The 16224-nt window shown below is 33.6% G+C and overlaps 3 protein-coding genes across 3 annotated transcripts; 1 reads left to right on the top strand and 2 right to left on the bottom strand.

The window, feature by feature from the left end:
- Positions 1 to 155: 155 nt before the first annotated feature.
- LOC125832570 (uncharacterized) lies at positions 156 to 3243 on the bottom strand. Its single transcript, XM_049511751.1, has 5 exons — positions 2863 to 3243; positions 2000 to 2217; positions 1293 to 1421; positions 482 to 613; positions 156 to 399 (listed from the first exon to the last, which is right to left on the bottom strand). Exons 1-5 carry the CDS (start codon positions 3182 to 3184, stop codon positions 286 to 288), a joined length of 915 nt encoding a protein of 304 aa, XP_049367708.1. The 5' UTR covers positions 3185 to 3243; the 3' UTR covers positions 156 to 285.
- A 1262-nt stretch (positions 3244 to 4505) lies between these two features.
- Positions 4506 to 9224, top strand: LOC125832374 (tubby-like protein 8). Its single transcript, XM_049511517.1, has 9 exons — positions 4506 to 5050; positions 5134 to 5248; positions 7878 to 8054; positions 8169 to 8218; positions 8293 to 8389; positions 8481 to 8564; positions 8649 to 8741; positions 8877 to 8944; positions 9088 to 9224. Exons 1-9 carry the CDS (start codon positions 4560 to 4562, stop codon positions 9161 to 9163), a joined length of 1251 nt encoding a protein of 416 aa, XP_049367474.1. The 5' UTR covers positions 4506 to 4559; the 3' UTR covers positions 9164 to 9224.
- Positions 9225 to 10978: 1754 nt separating this feature from the next.
- LOC125832362 (AP2-like ethylene-responsive transcription factor At1g16060) lies at positions 10979 to 15096 on the bottom strand. Its single transcript, XM_049511504.1, has 8 exons — positions 14698 to 15096; positions 14536 to 14618; positions 14373 to 14381; positions 14126 to 14214; positions 13962 to 14035; positions 13827 to 13877; positions 12908 to 12984; positions 10979 to 11503 (listed from the first exon to the last, which is right to left on the bottom strand). Exons 1-8 carry the CDS (start codon positions 14880 to 14882, stop codon positions 10989 to 10991), a joined length of 1083 nt encoding a protein of 360 aa, XP_049367461.1. The 5' UTR covers positions 14883 to 15096; the 3' UTR covers positions 10979 to 10988.
- Between the last annotated feature and the right edge of the window lie 1128 nt (positions 15097 to 16224).

The raw sequence follows: 16224 nt of genomic DNA, 5'->3' as shown, positions 1-16224 counted from the left end.
TGTGTTTCCCATAGGCATTGAATTCTCCATACCGACATGTCATGACCCGACCCGACCCGACACTTTGTCTTAGTAAGTTGTCAGTCTAAGTCTACCTTATATGCTGATTTATTCATAGCACACTTTAATTTTATCAAACAATTTAGCAGCAGTTGTGATATGAAATAGGAGGACGATTTTTAATTAAATTGAATTGATACATCAGCTCTTATCATATGCATGCATCCTCCAAAAGAAAAACAGAGGACCTCAACAATCATAATAATATCAAATAACGGTTATATCTTAGACTATTTTTAGTTCTTTAAGCCATGCAGTATGTAATGGGCATGGATCTGGTTTCCCTTGTGCGATTGCCTTCTCAGAGAGTGAATAGAACCATCCGTTTCTCCATTTGAACTATACAAGGGATTAAACGAATGGGATGGTTAGAGCACAGGATTCAAAATGTAATGTCAATTATGAAATCTAAATTTCTTACCTCCTTGACAGCCGTTGGAAAGTGTGCAACTGCTCGTGAGTAAGCGCAGAGCCTATCCTCCATGGCATCCTCAAAAACTAGACTTTTCTCTGCAGCTGCTGCAGCCGCAAGCTCAGCAATCAGTTTTGACACCTGAAAGCAGCAAGCCTAGTTAATAACGTCCTGGCATCTACATTATCATCTGAACTAGCTGCAAACATTTAGGAAGCAAGTGAAGCATCCAACTTTCAGTTCCTCCTATTAATATGTAATAGTATCCTTGAGTACGACCAAAAGCCACGTTAATTTAGGGGGAAAAAGAAGAGGAAAGCAAAGAAATGAGTGATTCTGACACCCCGCCCAGATTAGGTAGCATTTTGCCTTTTCGCGTGGACAAGGGTGAGTCAATTTGGTAAAACTGGAACAAGAACTTTCACGAGTGCATTTAGCCCCCATCATCTACCATATATAGTTGGTCTAAACAGTGACACAACATCAATTAGAAGGTCCAAGAATTACTGTTTATAATCCTATGAAGGAAAATAAGCTGAAAAGTGAATTAAAGTATCAGTAGTTCTTGACCCATTCTACTACTTCATAAAAGGAGTCTCTACTTAGGCTATAGCAACAAAAGCAATATAAATCAGTGCGTGTTCTCTGCTCTCTCACTTGAAACAAGGTAGCTTCTTTTGATCTTTTTTTTTTTTTTTTTTTTTTTTAAAACTAACAGTAGTCTCATTGGAGTTATGGTGTGAGGGTTATTGATTCTAACCTTTCAAAAGGCAATTAAAAGTGGATACTTTTCAAAGGGTTTCATCGATGGATCACTCACCTCAGAGCGGTACTCTTTTTCAACAGCTCCTACTGTTGCTCCAGGATGGCGAGCTCCAACAAGCATGAAAGCACATATCCATATAAGCTTCTCCAGCATTTGCTTCTGAAAAGGCTCCTTATCAAGTACCTGGTATTCACAAAAAGCAAAATGCATTATAGATCTTAGTAGCAGTCTATTGCAAGCTACTATAAGGCGCAGTGCTGAAAGATGAATAATGGACTTCCTGGGCCTCCTAAACTTGTACGAGAAAAATTGAGAAAGATATCCCATCTCTGAAGATTACAGTTGGTAAGGTAACAGTCAATTGAAATGATTTTACCTCACCTTTCAATTTGAATTGGCAAAACTGTGTCTCCTTTTGGGTCACACAATTTATCCTTTATCTTTATGAAAATTAAAATACAAGGAAAGAGGTATACTATCAGTAGTATTTCGTATAGAACTGTTGAATAAGAAGCCTCCAATGGAGGAAACGAGTCTAGTTCATTAAGGAGGAAACGAACATTGAGGCTAATGTTAGACATGTATGTTGAAGTCTTCAAAATATAGCACACTAAACTTAGACAAGACATCCCTATTTATGATAAACATGAACTCAAACATAATCTTCTAGCCAACCTTCAAAAGCTCAAACCGAAGCTTTTCACTGCATGGTTTTTAATATCATAACGAGCAAATAATACCATGTGAAGTTCATTCTTTACCTTGCAAGAGAGTCCTCCATTCTGCAATCTTGCAGCCACTGCAGATGCCCATTTCCCATAAGCCGCAGTCAATCCTTCTGGATTTGTATCAGTTTTCCCATCAGTTGGTGGTTCACCAAGCTTTGATACAGCAAAATATGCCAAAACTTGGTCTGCATCACCAAGGCCTTTACTTTGGAACCAAGGCTCTAGCATCCCATTCTGGAAAAATACCAAATCTGCTACATCAAGATTTATTACAGGGTCACATCATCCATTAAGACATAAGTATGCTCAAACTACACTCTAGGGGAAACAAAACTAACAGGAACTAATGCATTCTCTATTCATGCAAAAAAAAAAAGGAAACAATACTGTCTATACATGAGAAAACAGTAGTGACACATGACTGCTAAAATTTCAAACTGGAATGTCATTTCATATACAATCTTAACAGTAGACTGCAAATATTCTTTGCCGTTTGTTTCTTCCTAAAGACCAAATTCAAGTCCAACGTCTGACGGCAGAAAATTTCTGTTGTTTTAAACATGCCCATAACATTTGTATGACTACTACCTTGATTTGGTTTGCCATTTACCTAAAGCATATAATTGACTATTCAAATCTGCACATTATCCCTTTCGTATAATATATCAGGTGGATACACGGTTGCTAAACTTGACATGACATTACAGCTCTTATATACTCAGTGATAAGTTAGAGCCAAACCCACCCACTATTTTACTAAGGCCAGAAAGAATACCCACCAATTTCAGACTTTTGAATCTTGTGGTCTTTAAGTATGCAATAATTTAGAAAAAGATCATTTTTTTTAACACTAAGAAGTAAATAACACAGTGTAATTGATGGGAATTCCAGCATACCGCTCCAACGAGATTTAGGAGTAGCTTCAAGTACAGCTTCAAGATCATCATTCCTAGTGCAAACCAATATTGGACCTACAAAATCAATAGGTACTGGTTCACCCCTTTTAACCAAAACATCGTCTCCTTTACCTAAATCTTGTAAAGCTCTTCCCACACGTCCACCTCCAACTATGATAGCAGGAGCAACCATGTTGTCTGAGGTGGAAATTGATGCTCTAATTTTGAAATTCTGGTTGATTCTTGAAATGGGTTTGTGCCAAAATGTTGAGCTCCCACTAGAGAGAGTGACAGTGTTCATCATTGCTGCTGCTGCCTTCATGGTGGGCAATATCTGGGGCCATGGTTTCTTGTGATACTTACTATTAATGGGTAGCCACTCGTTTTCACTTATGATCCACAAAAAATTATCGCTTTATCAGTGGCAGTGGCAGTGGCCTAGGTCGTAGAAATTGGGATCCGGTTTGATGAAAATTCTAATCGGGTCGCTGGTTGTTGGGCTTGGTAGTGAGCTTTAAGGCCCAAATCAACTGTAAAGTTTGGACTCGTATAAAGTTGTATCCCATTTTGAGATCAACTATTTAAGTCATATTTATACCGCCTAAAAAAATTATAAATTTATCTAGTTCGAAACAATTTCAGATATGTAAAGTCAGATGGAACATATAAAGTTAAACTATTTATCATGAACTTATTTGTCAAAAAATCAACCATTCTTGTTTGAATTTTACGAAAAAATGCTTCAACTTTAATCATATAAAACTTAAGATATTTTATTTGAACTTCAAAAACTTTATAGATAAAGTTATTACGAAGTAGGTAGATATGCAAAAAAAAAGTTAAAAGCTGGATACATGTTAAATTACTTTCATTGTTTCAATTTATATGACCCGAATTTGATTAGAAAAGTAGTTTAAGAAAAAAAGAAATTTTAAAAACTTGTGATCTTAAATACTCATTTGTGTGGTTATCATAAAATGACATAATATTTGATTATTTGTGTTGTTATAAAAAGTTTGCTCAAAGTTAAAATTCTTTCTCAGTTTAAAAAGTATATTATTTTTTCCAAAAAAATAGATTACTAAAAAAATTATATCATTCTTTTTTAAACGGTTTGAAATTATTGCACTTTTAATCTTTGATACAAATTCCTTGATTTTTATCTATAAATTCATTAAATTACCTTTACCAAAAGGTCTAAAAATAGTAGGAAGGGAATATAATTGCTATATTTACAACATCTGCAAGCAGAGTTTATTTGCTTCATAAATTTTGTTTCAGACAAACCGTACGGCAGTAGTATATTCAAATCTACTTCGCGGCACTGTCCAAATCATCAGCCGACAAAACTCCGGCGACGGGCCCCACAATCCCGCCGTCGATTATGGAAAAGACACATGCCATATATTGACAGAGACATGACCCAATCAAGTTCCTTATTTTACCGTTGAAGAATTTTAATCTTAAATATAACCCAATTCCAAACATTTTGAAAGCCCCAAAAAAATTTCAAATTCAAATTTCTGTTTGTTACCATCAATGGCCTTATGGGCTGCAAACACAAGATAAAGCATATCTAACCACTACCCTGCCCTTACTTTAAAGCAAAAATAAAGTGCCCCAACAAACAAGAAATCAAGAATCCTATTTATATAACCTGTTGTTCTGTTCTTTTACCCAAATTGGGTGTTAAAAAAATGTCTGGTTTCAAGAAAACTACAAACCCTCTTCGTTCTTCGAGTTCATATAATTCCCTTTATGATAATCCTTTAAATGAGCTCGGACAAAACCGGAGTAGTAGCAATGGCAGCAGTACGGTTGGAGAAGCATTGGGTGTTCATTTGCTTCAGAACCAACTTGTTATATCTGATAATAAAGAGAATGCTGCACCAGATAAAGCTGAAAAATCCAATCTTTGTGATAAAGAAAATGTTTTACGGTATGATTGGACTAGTAAGGTTGTGAATAATGAGTTTACATCAGCTCCGAGGGTTGGGGCTGATGTGAAAGACTCTGTGCTGAGGCCATCTTCGCTTCAGCTATGTATACAAAAACATGAACCAGATTCTAAAATTGGGTTGAAAATTTGGGAGCATGCGGATACTGAGACGCCGAATTCTGCTAATATTTGGGATTATTCGGATTCTGAAGCTGCTCCAGCTTCTTCTTGGTCTACACTTCCTAATAGGTCTGTATTTGTCTTTGATTTAGAGATAAAAATCAGTTCTTTGCTTATGATTATTGATGATAGTATTTTTATTTTTTTTGCAGGTCATTGTTGTATAGGCCTTTGCCTATAGACATTGGAAGATGTACTTGTGTGATAGTGAAAGAAGCATCTCCAGAAAGCAGGGATGGAGGGAGTTTTTACTCACTGTATACAAATGTAAGGCTTCTTTCACTACTTCCTTTAAGCTTGTTGAAAACCAGCAGCAATAAGCATTTTCTGCTGTTCAATGCTTTGGTTGTAGTAAGAGGCGAAGCCAAAGATTTGAACTTTATGGGTTCTGAACTCTAGGATAGCAATATCAGGATTAGTAACTGAGTGCTGATTTCTTAATACAAATAGAGGGTTTGAACTAAAACTAATGGGTTCAGCTGAACCTGTACATCGGCTTCTAGCTCCCCCTGGTCATACTTCTTTGTTCATGATAAACTCGTAATGATGAAGAGGGAGTTCCTTTAGTTTAAAAGGCAAGATAGAAAGAAAATTAATGAGAGACACTTTTCACTACCATTTACCTAGAAGAAGACAATTAGTGACCAGAGAAATATGAATATTATGAAACAACATAGATGTTTCTATCATCATACTGTAAAATTTCTATAAAAGATTTACTTATGAACTATAGTATAAATCAGCACCAAATTATGTATGACATTGCAAATAGGCGTGTGATTTCAAATATAGCTTCCGAATTCCATCAAGGTATCTAGTCATTTGTCACAGAATTGATGATGTTAACTGAGAGATTCCTAAGAATACAGAAGTCACTTGGTACTAAATTGATGATACACTGCTCCTTGCATCCCTGAGCATCAGGCAAAAGTTGAGCTTTCTACAAGTCATTTGAAGCAAGGAACTCTTTGCTTATAGCGTCCCATGCATTGTGATTGACTTGAAAATTCTTATTTGTGCATGGCTATGAATACTTTGAGAATAAAGTGTCTATTATGATAATGTTGTTGTTGTTGTGTCATTGGAAGGACAATCGCGCACACACACATGCATGAACATGACTATGATATTACTAAGATGTTGTTGTATTATTGAATCTTGATATTCCCCTTGTCTAATGTGCTAATTCTAGATGTTTGGGATGAGTTGATTCATAGCCCTTGAAGGGCAAATTGTGTATGAACTCATGATTCACTTAGAAAGTGAAGATCCTATGACTATTGTGTAATTGTGATAGTTGTTGAAAGGTCATTCTCCCCTTACCCTTACACATGACTATGCATGAATTGTCTAGGACTATGATAAGGTTGTTGTGTTGATTGAAAGGCTATTCTCATTAACACTATGAACATGATGTGTAAGGTTTACTCATATATTAAGGATTCTAAGGTTGAAAGGCTATTCTCACCTAATGAATCTATGAGCTATATCATGATGTTGTATTGGATTGAGTGTTGAGTCACCCTTCCATAAACATGAACTTAAGTAAAGACTTAACATGAACTTAAAGGGAATTATGCTTAGCACCGAGCGGATATGAAAATAAGATGGGGAAGCTTTTACGCCAGTTAGTCCAGGTTCCCAAAACATGTTATCTCATGAGATGGAAACCTTCTATGTCAGTGAGTCCGAGTTTCTAGTAGCAATCTCCTTATCCCATAACTATGTGCCCACATAGGTTCTTAGCTAGTGGATCCATCTATAAGCTAAACATGTTAGTTCTACCTTAGGCAAGTAGAACACCTCTTTTCGGTGTGGGTTTATGACACCAGATTCCATGTAGCTCGCATGGTCTATGTCGGTTAAGGCTACTTCCCTACATGACAAGTAACATGAACCATGACATGAACAAGAACAAGAACATGGGGTATTTACTATGGTTCCTTAAGAGGTTCTACTTAGTGTGAATGGGGAATGGGACTTCATTCATACATTGCACAAGTAGGCTTTGAGAGTGGGCATAGTAGGTTTCCCTCATGACATGATGATTATGAGTTAATGTATGCTTTATTATGAATTATGAACATGAACATGAATATGAACATGGACTATACTTGTGACTTCTTAATGAGCTTTACTTAGTGTGAGTGGGGATATGGGACTTCACTTATACATTGCACAAGTAGACTCATGAAGGGGATATAGTGTGGTTTCCTTATGCTATGAAGATATATGAACTTATGTATGCATGATATGGATTGTGGCTATGAGTGACTTTACTTATTACAAGATATGAACATGTAAGGTCTCCTTGTCTATGAGTGTTGACTATGGATTAGGTCAAGGTATGTTATGCATGATCATGGTGGCCTAGAAGTGATACTTAGTGTAGATAGGATTATGGGATCCTAGCTATGCATTGCACAAGTAGAGCTTAAGGTTGCTTATGTGATAGTTCTATTATGATGAGATGATCTTGGTATGTGACTATGTGCGAACTTACATCTTTTTAGGTACTACTTATTTGACAATGTTTTTTCTTATCATCTTCTTGAAAATTCTTATAATGCCAAAAGCTGGTTGTAATTCATTTGTTCCAACATTTGTGATTTGTACTGCTTCTTTATGGAGTCATCAAACAATTGTTTGTTAACTCTCATGGACAATACAGTATACACCTAAGGAACCAACTCCAACAATATTCAGTTAATCTTATCCTTGTTTTGATCAAAGAGGAGCTAAGGTGTTCATTTCACCCGCCATTAGTACTCTTATCTCCAAATTTCACGAGGAATTTTATCATTTGATAGGATTCATGGTTGAGAGCTATGCTATGGCAGAAACATTGACTGACACATGTACTGATATCTATTTTTGTGTCTTATTTAAACTGAAGGAGGGGCAGGGGCGTCAGAATCGGAAACTTGCCATAGCCCATCACAGAAGGCGTAATGGGAAATCTGAGTTTGTAGTTGCTCAAAATACAAAGGGAATATGGGGAAAATCTGATGACAGTTTGATTGGACATGTAACAGCTAATCTTCTGGGATCAAAATACCAGATATGGGATCAGGTAAATTTTCTTTTGACACTATGAGATAAGACACACATATGGTTAAATGCCATCCTTCCTGTGAGGTGTGCTAGTCTAACTAACTCCTGCTTCTGCATAACCGATTTATTTCAGGCCCGTCCTAATTCCACAACCAAACAATCAAAATTGTTGGGCGCTGTAACGTAAGCTTTGTCTCTCTGATTCTCATCCGAAAGATGGCTCTTAGACCATTGTAATAAAAGTATATTGTCTACAGGTTCATGCCTACCATCGCGACCTGGACTGGAAGCTACAGAAGGATAAAAGCATGCATACCAAAACACCAGTCCATGCAGTTAAAATGTACAGCTCAGGTGAGCACTGTTGCCAAAACTATAACAGTGCACTTAAAAAATTCGTTAGTATGTTCACAGTGAACTAAGTTTTCTGCTCTGGATATAGCAGCACATCAATGGACTACCCGCGGACTGGGAGGAGCATATGGACAAAGTAAATCAGTTGTTTTCGAAAATTCCTCATTACAATAAGGTATAAATATTTGTTTTGAATAACCGTTTGAGTTTGTTTTTGAATATTCCTCACATCTAATATGCAATTATTTGGTACATGTAGGTCTCAAGACAGTATGAGTTAGATTTTAGAGATAGAGGAAGGGCAGGACTCCGAATCCAGAGCTCAGTTAAGAATTTTCAGCTGACTATGGAGGTATGTACATTAACCGTCATCCTGTAACAACATTTTCACTACTACAACAACCAAAATTTATCCAGACAAATGAACCTATTAGGCTTGATCCTATTCGATCGTCCTGTATTCATGCTTGTTATTATTTGTTAATAGAAAAATGGAAGGCAAACAATTCTACAACTTGGTAGAGTGGGGAAAGCTAAGTATGTGATGGACTACAGGTATAACATATATATCCTGGTTTTTAGTACTAATTCAAGCAGAATTGTTTAGATAATTTGACAGCTAGAAATATATTTATCCCAATGAGCAGAGCAATTCGATCAAGTAACATTAATAACTTGAATTTTCGTGTTGAAAACAGGTACCCGTTGACAGGTTATCAAGCGTTTTGCATATGTTTGGCTTCTATTGATTCAAAGTTGTGTTGCACACTGTAAACGGGGAATCTCCAGCGCCTTAATTTTGTTGTTCAACCTCTGAACAGCAAAGTCACTTATCTGACTTAAGTGCAATTTTGCAGTTTTTTCGCCAAGGCATCACGCGTATTTTGTCCTTGTTGTTGTAATTTATTCATGCAACTTGGTGGAAGATTTTGTACAAGCAATTTAGACATGTTCTGGTTAATGAAAATACAGCATTGTGCACTATGATTGTTTGTCTTGAAATGAAAGAAACCAGAAAAACCCCACACACAAAAAAAAATTTGGAAAACGTGGGCATGTGAGCCTTGTGTTTGACTTTTAAAATAGTGTGTTTTAGCAAACGAGGGAAATTGGACCGTGTCACCCACCCACGTGGATCAACTCGACCTATTAGGATCTGTCAAAAAGAAAAACAGAATAAACTTCTTATTTTCTATGAATATTTGAAACGATTATCTCGTACGATCTTAGATCGTGTATTTGTAACAGGTATGACCTTAAACTATGACTATTTCAAAATTGTTTGTGTTTCATAAACATGTGGTTTCACCATTCGACTAGTAAAATGAATTCAATGATTCTGCCAACTGCAGAGAAATTATCTATTTTTACCATAGAGTAGTCTTTTATATATATAACTCAGAGTCAACTTGCGCACATGAAAAAACTATTCAAATAACAATGTCTAACTGAATCCCACATTTCGGAGTTAATATCTCAAAAGGTCACTCAATTTTGAGAATTTATCTAGCAAAGTCATTGAACTTTGTTTTGTATCAATAAAATCACTCAACTTACACTTTTGTATCAAAAAAATCATTCAACTTAAACTTTTGTATAAATAAAATCACTTAACTAAATTTATCATTGAATTTTTTTTTGATATCACAAAATAGTTTTTTTTATGCCAAGTATACATTAATGGAGTTTAATTCTTATGCATTTAATTAAGCAACAAATAAAGGTCTCCTGGGTTGGATATATATCACGGGTAAAGTGTTGATTTAGTGTGGTAATCCTATTAAATTAAGCGAATACATTAATAATTATGGCTGTCACGTCTCATTTGCAGTGGAAATTTTGTAATTAAACTTCATTAATAAATGTATACATAGCATAAAAAATAACTACGAAAAGGAAAAAAAAATCCTGTGTAAAGCGCTAACTAATTTGTTTATCAAACTTCTCAACATTCACTGCTAGGTTAGGTTTAAAACTTTAAATTATAACCAATAAATAAGGGCTCCTGGGTGGGATACATCACGGGTAAAATATTGGTTTAGTGTGTTAATCCTATTAAATTAATAATTAAGGCTAAATTTAGTTAAATGATTTTATTGATACAAATGTTGAAGTTGAGTGATTTTATTGATACAAAATAAAGTTTAATGACTTTATTAGATAAATTTTCAAAGTTGAGTGACCTTTTAAAATATTAACTCCACATTTCGAATGATACAAAAACTAATAATTAAAAGCAAGATAAACCCCTGCGACATAACATACAGCAATATATTGATAAAGGTAAGTAACAGTCTTTGTATTACTCTATTATTGTAGAACTCATAACATACCAAAGAATGTTTATCAATTTCTCTATCTACATAAACAAATACAATATTGAGAAAAAAATAATAATAATATTAATAGTCATTAAATAAATACTTAAAAAATATAATATAACCCTCATTCTCTAGAAAGATAAAATCATTTTAAAGGAAATTATCTGTTTCCATTTTCCTTTTTTGTTTTTGTTGCCTCCCCAAATTATACTCTCTCCTTAACTTAAAAATAGTAATATACACAAATAATTTTTATATCTCACCTCCATAGTTATTAATTAATTAATAAACTCACACTGAAACATTGGCAATGTTAAAGAATCCAAGTCACCAAAAATAATATCATGCTCCTCAATGAAGCTACTTGATTCTTGGCAATCAAAATAGGTTTGTATATCATCAGGGAAGCTCCTCCGTGGTCGGTCTGGCTCCGGTGGAGTTTCCGGGCATTCAATTACCTCCGATGTTCTTTCGAGCATTTCCTTGAACTTTGTAGACTGCATCAAAAGTTCTAGTGCTGCTGATGAAGTCGCGGCTCCGCCACCTGGATGTGGCAGAGCCGCGACAGTTACATCGCAGCCTGAGCTTTGTTGTTGGTTTAAATTTGTTGGCATGAGATGAATGTCAATAGGGTTAGGGTTTGGTTCAGGGTTATTAATGGTATTTTCATTTGTTTGGTCAGAGGGACGTAGCCATTTAATGTAACGGCTAAGGTCAAAATTTGTAACGGCGTTTAGTCCACGGTATTCAATAGCTGCCATATCATATGCTGTTGCTGCTTCCTCTTGAGTAGCTGCATGTGATTGGTACAAAAAATTATATATATATAAATAAAAACACCGCTATATATCTAATTTTGTAAGATAGTCAAGCTTATATGTACGATAATCTAGTTTTTTACTTATGCGTAAAAAAATAAAATTTTAATTTTAAATCGTATATTTTCGATGAACAGGATTTAGATGAACCTCTTTACGCATAGCTGTGACCCAACATGTGATTTTATCTTGAATACTTTCTCTATTCCAATATATGTGACATTGTTTGACTGGACACAGAGTTAAAGAAATTAGGTAATTAAGTATTTGTTATGTTTATCAAATTATTTTTATTAAAGTCACTTTAATGCTTATTTTTAGTTGACTTTGTTTCACATAAAATGTAAGACGGTATCTAATAAGAATAAACTTTTGGATGGTGTCATTAAATAGTTACCAAATAAGAAAAGACGACATTCATTTTTAGACGAACTAAAAACAGAAGAATGTTACCTTAATTAGGATAGGTAAAATGGAAAAAATTAAGAGATGTTGAGGGGTATTGTGGGAAATGAGTGGATTATAATATATGTAATAAATTGAAGAAACTAATTTGCATGACAAATTGGGTGAGCAGTTGAAAAATGAAGAGATGGGGCAGGGTTGTGAAATCTTAAATAGCAGACCTAGCAGTTGAAAGTTGGTGATCTATATATACCCAACCACCAACTAATATTTAATTTTCCCTCCTTCCTAATCTAACTTTTGGCTTTTTGCCTCACTTATTTGACTTGTTTTTCTGCTTCCATGATTTTCATGGCTATAGTAATGCTAAATAGGCACTCAATGTGCAACTAAACTCAACAATATTAATATCGACAAAGAAGTGCTTGCTCTACACTACACATAGTGACATGTGGCAACAATCAACTACATGTCAAACAATCATCCTCACTCTCTCCGTTTTAATTTATTTGACTTATTTTAATTTGACACACAATTTTAAAAATACGTCACGTGGATAATTGGAACTAAAGATTTGTTAAAAAGGGAAAACGGTCATTCTTATTGAGACGGGAAGGGAGTATTTCTTAAGTGCATTTAAGAATAAATATGACGACACTTGGATTGATTTAGGGGCAATGCTTTTGAAAATGATGTTTTTTTGTGAGGTTCTTTTAGGTAAGCGACCAAAATATACTACACTAATTGTGGAGAATTAATCTCAACTTGTCAAACTTAATTAAACTTTGTCTACCTTTCCTATCCAAAACATCAAATTTAGGATGAAAGACTAATTAATTAATTTTCTAATTTTGTTACTTTTTTAATTTTCCCACCAAATTAATTATGAAGAAGGGGTTGGATGAATATTGTATACTACAAATTTTCAACTAAAAAGACGTGTTAGTAACTAGTAAGAGTAATCTCATACGTACCATATGTTCCAAGGTAGAGATATTTATTGCCAAATACCCTTCCAATTCGAGCCTCCCATCTTCCATTGTGATGGTGTCTACAAATCCAAAGTAAATAATGACAAGTTTAGATTCTAGCCGAAACAAAAATATTAGTAGGTGATTTCTTCTGATCTGCCTGAGTGTAGGGTGGAGTGAAAGTGTTCATGTTAGTAACTTTGATTAATGTACATATTATTAGTTTAGAACTCAATGACTTAAAAAGATTAAAATTTAAGAATCATATACTTCAAATCCTAACTCTACCTCTATGTTGTGCAAAGTTACGTAAAAACATGTTGATAAAATTAATAAACAAATACTAGATAAAATTGTACGTATAAATGCAAAACAAGTTAATTTAGACACCACCGTTACGTTAGATATAAATCTTGAAGAGCCGTACAAGTGCATGAATGGAAGAAACGTGAAGCATTTAATAAGAGGAGTTCAATGTCAATATCAAGAATATACGACATAGTTAGATGGCATAGTAGCATGAAGGATGGGAATAGATGAAGACTCATAAACACTTCACAGTTGAGCAGCAATGATGGGCATCTTACTACAACTTATAACATTTACAAGCTTCATTTATAAATACTTTTTTCGGTTCTCTTGTACTTGTTTATTACTTTTAAAATATTTTTTAATCGTGCAAAATTTAAAAAGAATAAGTAAAAATGTACAAATTGCTATTCAATGCATGCCAAATATAACCTTTTTTTGAGGGGGGGGAGGGAACCAAGGGTTTATTTGGGCTAGTTGTCGCTTTAATGAAGAGCAACACTTTTAGATCACCAACATTTTTGCGGCAAGTCTTAAGGTCAAACATTTCTCAAGGATACTCTTAGCTCATTTTTTAATGGTGTGCTATGAAAATGAAGAGTTAAATAATTACCTTGCTACGCCTCTATATTTTGATACTCCCCTTGAAAACCCACTACTTTTTCTGCAAACATATCACAAAAATAATATTAAAATACATTAATTAACTAAGTAAAAAAATGAAAATGAAAATAAACCATACATGTACCTTCTCAAAGAACCAATATACTCTTCTTTTGATTGACCTTCCATTTCCTTTAGCTCATTTTCATACGTAGCTACCTATATTAGCGAATTCAAAATTTAAAATTTATAAATATTTAAAATGATCTCAAATTAATATATAATGATAAATAAGTTCGTCAAAATTACAGGGAAATTAAGGACGGTGTCTTGACCCCAATACTTTAACGCCGCTAAGTCATATGCATGTGCAGCTGCTTCTTCATCATCATAGGCTCCTGAAAAAAAAAAATCTCAGTTCTATGGATAAAATTTCATTTTACAAATGGCAACATTATGTTTGTTAATAAATTGGTGGGCCAAATAATTGAAAATGAAAAGTTTATAATAATATTGAAAAAAATAAAAAATTAGAATGATAAAGATAGAAACTTACCCAAATAAACTGCATTTTAATCGGATTTTGTTATAAGCATGATTTGCGCCGGCGAAACCAATAGAAAATTTCAATTAGTAATGTAGTTCAACAACATCATATCTAATATTAACTGAAATACATCACTAAACAAAAAATTAATTTTTTTAAAAAAATTATGAACCTTGTCTTCCTTTTTTGTTCTGTGTTTCATTCCAGCAATTTTTATCCCATAGATGAGCTTCGTATCGGCCAGTCCATCGGTGCCTATCAATTATTACTCTGAAATTAACTAACTCTCCATTAAAGAAGAAGGAAAAAATAATTGTAGTGAAAGAAAAAATACCGAGTAACTCCTCTGTAAATTGAGCTACGTTGAGGAGGAGAGTCTCTAGGAACGCTCTTTCGCGTTCGTTTCACTTTACCAATAGCATTGCTATCAATTTTGTTGCTACGTTTCGCTTTACTATCACATTTGTTGCTAGAAGAAGATGAAGTTGCAGTAGTATTTGATTTTGATGTTTTCGCCATCAAATTAAAATGGGAAGAAAATAATAGTAGTGTAAATTAGAAATTTTCCTTTCTCCAATAAGAAAGGAGATATATATACGAAATAAGGAAGATGACGAAAAGCCGGCGGAGGAAATGGTGATGGCCGTTTCTGTTTATAAGCAGTGGCAGCAGGCCCTGGCGCTGGCCCTCTTTTGTGTGTTAGCTACTTTGTGCTTGTCTTCACTTTTTTTTTCTCTCTCTCTGTTTTATTTGTTGTTTCGCTCTAATCTATTTTTGTGTGTATGTATATATATTCTTTAGATTAGATTTGGCCTTTCCGTTTTTTCTGCCTTGATTTATATAATATGCTTTTACTCAATCAGATTTAATTCTTTTTTTTTTCTTTTTTTCATACCCCTCTTTAATTTTAGGTTTAAAATTAGGTGCAGTATTTTTAGTTCTACCAAATTTATACCGTTTTCAAGGGTGTGTATGATTTCTCGATTTAGTTTTATATTATTCGATTTTGAAAAGAATTTATTTATCTATTTTAGTTTGATTTGATTTTTCTCTTTTTTTGCTTTGATTTGTTATCTTAGAATAGTTATATTTGAATGTTGAAAAAGGATAACTATATAAAAAAAGAGCAGTGATTACATCAAATCTCTTAAATATTTTTTAAGAAATTGAAATCATATTATTGAAATAGTGCACACCACTAAAAAGATAGCAATATATATTTGATGAAATAGTCAAATACTCTTAATCTATGTTGAAGCAGGATAGAATAAGTCAATAAGATTGCATTTACATGCCTAATGTTATAACTAAAATAAAATGTGGGTATTATTTAATGTTAATTGATTTCTTTATCGAAGAATGAATGTGTTATAAAAACGTAATGTATAATAAATGATTTGTTATTGTTTTCTATTTTTATGTTTTGAAATTTGAATCAAATAAAAAAAATTATGAATCTTAAATACGAAACCAAGTCAAATAACAACAAATGATTTGATTCAGTTTGATTTCTTGATTTAATCCAAAAAAAAATAAAATACACAACTCTAGCGATTAGATTCAAATCTGTAATACTGCAACTCCAATAATTAAAATATTGGACATTGTTTCTTTTTTGATTAAAAAATTGATAATTGTCCATGCTCATTTTTATTATTTATTTTTTATTTTAAAATTGCCCATGATGTATACACTCAATCATGGATTTGCAAGGGTGTTGTCATTTTTTATCTCTTTGCATCATTTTAAATCCATTTCACTTTTCATTTTTAAGTTATGAATTATTTTTTGAAGATGAATAGACGTTAAAAAATCTTATCATGATTTTTGAAGTTGAATGGATATTAAAGAATTAATTATA

The sequence above is a fragment of the Solanum verrucosum genome, unplaced genomic scaffold (assembly GCF_900185275.1).
Source record: "Solanum verrucosum unplaced genomic scaffold, falcon-dt-bn FXZP01000009.1, whole genome shotgun sequence".
In the NCBI taxonomy this organism is placed as follows: domain Eukaryota; kingdom Viridiplantae; phylum Streptophyta; class Magnoliopsida; order Solanales; family Solanaceae; genus Solanum; species Solanum verrucosum.
The sequence above is the reverse complement of the archived record's forward strand: the minus strand, read 5'-3'. Positions and strand labels throughout refer to the sequence as shown.